General features: G+C 32.9%; 1 protein-coding gene across 1 annotated transcript; it reads left to right on the forward strand.

Moving 5' to 3' along the window:
* Positions 1–261: 261 nt before the first annotated feature.
* On the forward strand, positions 262–6849 carry LOC126708417 (disease resistance RPP13-like protein 4). The gene is made up of 2 exons (XM_050408211.1): positions 262–415; positions 5372–6849. The coding sequence occupies exons 1-2, from the start codon at positions 262–264 to the stop codon at positions 6847–6849; spliced, it is 1632 nt and encodes a 543-aa protein (XP_050264168.1).
* The last annotated feature ends 659 nt before the right edge of the window (positions 6850–7508 follow it).

Consider the following 7508-nt stretch of genomic DNA (forward strand, 5'->3'; position numbering starts at 1 on the left):
AAGACAAAATTTGTTCATGGCCAAGGATGAAAAAGATGCATGCTATCAACTTTTTTTCCTTTGGATTGTGAAGAACTTTTGTTGTATACAAAACAAGATTATTATTAGCCAAGAAGTTCAAACTTGAATTATTTTGAAGAGCCAGATATTCCACCAATAAAGGAAGAATTACATGTTGAAGAAAATATTGTTCTTGAAGATTATGTAGAAGTCAAAAAACAAAATATAGAGATTTCTGAAGAAATTAATGAAGGTCTTGTTATGGAAGAAGATCATAAAATCAAGATTATTGTGAAAGAGGATAATCAAGATCCTATTATAGAGAAAGATCTTGAAGTTGAGATGGTAGAGATCATTGAGGAAGAAATTGAAGAGGAAAGTTTCAAGGATCTCAATGAAATTGAATCATATGATTGTCAATCCCAAGATCCTTTTATTTTGGTGGTAAGCGATACATCGTAGTTTATTGATTTTATTGGGGTTGATAGATTTGATTCAATTATCAGTTCTTATTTGGTAAATCTCTACAATTACATGAAGACCAAGGAAAAAGAAATTCAAGTTGATTTGTTTATTCCATTGATAAGTTGCAAGTATGGAAAGAAGATCAAGGGGTTCAAGCATTCAAAGTATTTGTTTATTTGAAGTAGAAGATTTCAGATTTCAAAGATGAACTCGATGACAAGTTTGTTTCAAGTGGAGGGGTCTGATGTAAGACAAAATATACAATTCAATTTTTGTAATTATTTAATTTTGATATTTTTATGTAAAAAAAGTTATTTTAGGTTTAGGTGATTTATTTCCGTATTTTTAGGTGTTTTTAATGTTTTTTAGGTCAAATTTGGTTCCTATTATGGTTAGGTATTAATTAGAAGTTATTTTAGAATATATTTTCTTGTCTCAAGTTTTAAGGAGCCCTTAAATAGGCCCCTAAGCTTGTAAATGTTTTTATTTTTTTATTTTTTTATTTTTTTAACAATTATTCAATCAATAAAATTCAGATTTTCTGTCTCCCTATTTTCTATTGGATTCCAGACTCCTTTTTTCTTGTGGATTCAAGAAACCCTTGTGGATTCGAGGTTATTTTCAGAAGCAAATATGTTTTGTTTCTTGTTTTTTAGAAGTAAACGTGTTCTATTTCTTGATGTTTCTACATCCCACATCAAGAACACACTTAAACTGAAACTAAAAACCCATAATCTACTTAACTTACCCTAATTATTTTGGTGGTGCTACGGTGAAACCCAAAGTCTTCTCTTTCTTTAAACTAGAGCCATCAAGTATTGGCCAAAGCTAAGTACAATATTGGTCGGAGTCACTGAGTACACCTCCTAGAGCCAAGCTGAGCCACTGGGAAACACCCCGATCTCCTTCTCCCCTCGGTTTCTCGCTCTTCTTCTACCTCTCGCTCTCCTGGTCTCTTGATCTATCTCTTTCTCCCTCTCGATCTCTCTCTTTTTCCCTCTCAGTTTCTCACTTATCTGGCTCGATTGTCAAGTGGGGTTCTATTTCTTGTTCTTTAAATGTGGGGAGGGATGACTTGGGTGGGGTTATTTTAATTTATTATTTTTTTAAATAACTTTTTTAAATTTAAGAAATAAATAATTAAATGTAAAATTACAGTCAAAATGCGTCATTTTGAGCTAGTGAACTGCAAATATGGATGAAATGTTAACGGATGATTGAATTGAGGAGGATTGAAATTTAGAAGATTGAATGACAAAATTCAAATATAAAGGATTGAAATGAAATGTGATGAAATATAGAGGGTGTGTTTTACATTTTTTTTTTTTTTGCCTATTTAAAAAAAAAAAAAAAAATTTATTTTGGTCACTATTGTCATTTCAATGAAAAAAATTGATGACATGGCATATAGAATTAACTGACATTCAAAAAGTCACATCAACGTGAGGAAAAAAAAAAAAAAAAAGAACCAACACCACTTTCTAGTTTCTTTTCTTTCCCTTCACTTTCTTTGGCAACGAAAACTTTAAACCAAAATCAAAACACACTTAAGGTTTTGCATTTCAGTCCAAACATAAAATAAAAATACGACTTTTTTTTTCTTTTTTTTATAGGAAAAAATACGACTTATTTTAGTTAATTAGTGATTTCTTTTTTTCTTTTTTTTTTTTTTTTTTCCTAAAGTGATAAACCTTAGTTTTTTTTGTTTTTTTTTTGTTTTTTTTTTAAATTTTAGTTTTGAAGTGTTTGGTTCTGAAGAAAGTAAAGTGGTGTTGGATAAGAGCAATTAGTCTAATCATCTTATAAGGTTTCCAGCAATTAGTCTAATCAGCTACAACATCAACTTCTGTCACTTAGATAACACTGTTATCATAACAGCAACGACCAAAATAAAACATAATTGAAAAACTCGAAGACCAAAACGAAATTTTTAAAAACATTATATTACTAAAATGAAAATATCCCTAAAATATAAGAACCTTAAAACATATGATTCATCTCACAGTTATAAGATACAAACCAAAGCAAAATTCAACAACTATGTATCTTTACAAATAAACACACAATTCCTCCATAGCATGTTCCCAATAAAATCCTCCAACACTGATCATTACTATTTGACCATAAAGCTTTCCAGATTTGAAGAAAGATCCCAAGTATAACTTCTATGATGCTGGTTAATTATTTGTTATGCATTGTACGTATTGACTACCAAAAGGAATACAGTTGTACTAATAAACAGTAGATTAATACCCAGAATTTACATGAAGAAGTATACAATATACTAGTCACTTGAAAATATTTAAATTTACAAATATAATTGAGAACTCAAACGCAAAGGCAAACACATAAGTTACGATTGAGTTGAATGCCTAGTTCCAAACCTCAACTACCAAGTCAAGAATATCCCCGAAACTCACATCAATCTTAACGGTATAACTGTATAAGGTATACTTATTTACCTAGTGTGAGACAAAAAGTTAAAAATATATTTATTTTCAAAATGTTAAAAATTAGATTATTTGAAATAAAATTGAAACAAAATTTAGTGCGAGATTCGCAATCAGTAGATAATTTAAGCAAAAATCTAGCTTTGAATCTGTTGCCAAACACACACTAAAACTTGAAACTCAAAAACTCAAGAGGCAAACATAGAATTTATGATTTAGTGGAAGGAAAATGCTAACAATATTTACAAATTTTATTACATAACCTTCACAAATTAATGTGGTGATGAATTTTAGTTGATGAAAACAACAAAATAATAAATATCATGATTACATTAATCGGTTAAACATCAATTTATAGAAGTTACATATTAAAACTGTAATATTTATCACTCTTTAGCGGAATGCATAATTTAAAACCTTTACTGCCAACTAAAGATACCAATAGGCATCATTCTTTCTTTTTCACATCAACTTTCATGCTTTAAGGGTGAAATTTTTTTATTTTTACATTTTAAAATGTGTATATCAACTAATGGATGGTTAATATTTAGGGTGTAACTAAAACCACAGTAAAAGAATATTTTCCCCAAAAGAAAAATACTCTTCCTTTGTGACCCAAAGGAATATTGTGGTGACCCACAAGGTTTTGAAACCCGGACCAGACCATACGGTCCGACCGGGAAAACCGTAAACCTCTCACAATCATGATTGTTTAAGCTTAAGAACCGGTCTATGCCAAAAAAGCAGGGAACTGTTTGAACCACGATTCAACCACACAGTTCTGAGAACCGTGATCAGACTGCTTCTCACAGTTCCTTTTAAATCTGAACCTAAAACAAAAAACAAAAAAAAACAAAACAAAACAAAACAAAACAAAACAATACAAAAAAACAAAAAACAAAACAAAACAAAAAGAAACACAACTGCTAGGAAGAACAAGCCGATCTGACTTTGCTTCACTCTCAAAAAAACGTCTCAAATAATCCAAACACAAAACAAAATCCAATTCTTACAATAAAGTTGAATCAGAACAAGCAAATATGAAAAAAAAAAAAAAAAAAAAAAAAAAAGAACAAGTCGATCTGACCTAGTCTGGTGGTGGGGAGGAGGACGAACGACGGTGGGGCGACAGACGAGGTAGTGCTGGTGAACGCTTCATCTTCTGCTGCTGTTTATCCTTCTTTTTCTTCTTCTTCTTCTTTCTTCTTTTTCTCCTTCTCTTTCTTTTGTCTGTCTCCACTTTCTCTCTTTTAGTTTTTGTATTATTTTTTTTATTTGTGTTTTTCCAAAGCCCCTCCACATGATTACATTGGAAGGGTAGAAGAGTTTCAGCCATTCATTTTTTTCACCTTCCCAACGTGATGTGACAACTCTCTTAATTCCTAAGTACTTTTAATTAATATTTACACTTTTTTTTAAAGAAAAAACCTAATACCGAAATTTGTCTTAGCTTTTTTTTGGTTGTAATTCTAATGGGATAGAGAGTAGGTAGTAAAGAAAAAATAATGGGTTTATATATAATGATAGGTATTCAAATTTACAATTGTGCCCAAAAAAATATAAAATTGTGTGATTCTAAAATTATTTTAATTTAAAACTATTAAATAATTTAAAACTATTAAATAATTTAAAACTATTAAATAATTTAAAATTTTTATTTTATTTAATATAATATAAGTGTCCTTCTAATTATTATATTATTATTGCTATCACAAGTTTAACTAATCAACATATAAATAAATAAATAATACCATATTTACCTTTACTTAGTATTTAATATTTCTTATTTGTTTTGGGAAAGTTATGATATAAAAAAATACCTTTGAAAGATAGATTTCTATATTTAATTTAATTATTTTAGTTAATTTTTATATTTATACTAATTTAATATAAGTATTTATATTTAAATAATTATTAAATTAATTATGATGTCATCACAGTTCAATCCCGGTTCAATCTCAATCCAATCTCAAAAATCTTAAACCTCTCCCTCTTACGGTTCATTAAACGGTCTAGGTGTCAAATCCTTGGTGACCCACGGTTTTTACTTTTTAGCTTACAAATAACACATTGTTTTGTCCTATGAAAGAAACATTCCCCTTCCCCGAATATGAAGGTCAAACAAAACAATTTGCTTCAACTTTTCCTTCTCATTATATCCTTCCAAAACTGTTGTTTCATCTCCATCAATCCAACCACGTTTTCCTCTAATGAAACACAAAAAAGTCCTGGAGAAACCTCGACCCTTCCGAAAGGGGAACCCACTGTTTCACAAACCACACTTGAAGCTACCACCACCAACAACAGCAACATTGCCACCATCACCACCAACCCAGACAATAATGGCAACAACAATGGCAGTGGAGGAACGGACAGAATTAGCATCCATTTTAACCATCTTAAGAAGTTACTCGAACAAATGAAAAACTAATTAACTGAACTTAAGACTCCTTCAGGTGATCAGCGACGTAAACAACTAGAAGATCTACAAAAGAAGCTCCAAGATTTTAAGAGTGAAAAAGAGAATGTACCCTCCACTCCTAAAATTCCAAGCGGCAGGCTTAGTGATATCAGAAAGGAAATTTTGAAGTTAAATCAGCTGCTGATTTCATCACTAGACAGTCTGTCAAAAGAAAATAGTCCAAAATCTAATAATCTACAGACAAGCAGCGGGTCCAATCGGCGCTGCAGTGCAGTCGGTGAATTGTTTAACGTACACCAGAGTGAATTCTTCAGCAGCTGCTCATTTTACAGTGAAATTCGGGACTTTTTTAACGGGCTTGATGACTTAAGGAAGTTCCTTTTGTCATGCTTTACTGTATTCCCAGAAAATGCAGTGTTGAAGAGGAGGATCTTTGTATATTGGGGATTGGGAGAGGAGTTGCGGGACGCTGAAGCAAAATCACCTGAGAAAATCGTTGATGAAATTCTTGAAGAATTTCAAGAGAAAGGCTTAATCGAGCCTGCTATAAACAAGCGAAAGCAGCCCCAGCATGTTAAAAGCTATAGAATAGATCCTCTTGTGCGTTCTGCTGTGATTCTGCTTTCCAAGGAAGCTAAGTTTTTTGATTATGATGGTAAGGGAAATGTGCTTCCCCAGAGAGATTGGACTTCTGGTTTAGATTTTGAGGGGAATCTGGTGGTGAAGGGAAATCGCTCTAATATGAGGTTGTGTTTGCAAAAAGGTATCTTAGTCGAGAAGGATGAGAGAAGAAAATTTTCTAAAGAAAAGAAAACCCGACCAGAGGTTTCAGAAACAGAAATGGGAGAAGTCCTTACTTTATTCAATATTAATGAACCTTTTCCTGATGTCCAATTGGCGGGGTTAACAAAGCTGAAAGATGAAAATGCGGGACAGATGAAAGAGCCAAGCGCGGTCTGGTTTTCAAAGATGAAAACTGCCCAAGTTGTTTGTCTGGGAAGGTGGCCAGTATCAGCTAAATCTCATATTGAAGTGCAGAGCAGAGAATTCTTAAGAGGATTGACAAGTACGGAAAATTTAAGGTTCCTTAGCCTTCGAGGGATCTCTAGAATTACAAAGCTTCCACATTCCATTGGCAATCTCAGCAATTTGGAGATCTTGGATCTCAAAGAGTGCCACAATTTGGAGATTCTTCCAGAGGAGATAGTGAAACTCAAGAAACTCAGGTACTTGGATGTTTCTGACTGTTATCTGCTAGCTGACATGCCCAAGGGGCTAGGGGCACTCTTAGAACTTCAAGTCCTTAAGGGGTTTGTCATTAGTAATCAACAAAATCGAAGGTCCACTTTACATGATTTGAAGGAATTGAAGAAGCTAAGGAAACTGACAGTCAATGCAAGAAGTAAGGACTTCCCTACAAAAACCGATCTAAAAGTGCTCTCCAAGTCTTGGAAAACAAGCACTTCGAAACGGCAAAAATGGGAATTTAACCATAATTTTCCAACTATATAGTTAGTAGTTCCGGTTCCCAAACTATATTATTTACTAGCATCTCGAGTCTATAAGACTCGATTTTGGCCTATAAATCGAGTTTCAAAGACTCGATTTCCATGGTCCGATCACGTCCGATGTGGCATATTTTTCCACATGGAAATCGAGTCTCTAAGACTCAATTTATAACCCTTATAACTTTCAGAACCCAGAACATCAGAGAAGAATCCAAAAAAAAAAAAAAGATCGAGATTGGAGTTGGTGAGCCACCACCGTGAAACCAAAGAACCCACAACCACCACCGTGCGCAACCCAGCGCAAGACCCAGGCCGTGCGCAACCCAGGCCGAGCTCTCTTTATTTCTCCCTCTGATCTGATTGTACTGGGATTGGGATTGGGATTGTTGTGTTTCTGTTGTGTTTCTGGATTTCTTAAAAAAAATTTGGGTATTTCGGCTTGTACGGGAGAGACTTAAAAATTTTCAAAATTTTTTTGGTTTATAAATCGAGTTTTAGAGACTCGATTTCTAAGTGGGAAAACAATACCACATCAGACCATGGAAATCGAGTCTTTAAGACTCAATTTATAGGCCAAAATCGAGCCTTATAAACTTGAGATGCTAGTAAATAATATAGTTTGGAAACTGGAACTACTAACTATATAGTTGGAAAATTATGGCT

This window comes from Quercus robur, chromosome 12 (assembly GCF_932294415.1).
Source record: "Quercus robur chromosome 12, dhQueRobu3.1, whole genome shotgun sequence".
In the NCBI taxonomy this organism is placed as follows: domain Eukaryota; kingdom Viridiplantae; phylum Streptophyta; class Magnoliopsida; order Fagales; family Fagaceae; genus Quercus; species Quercus robur.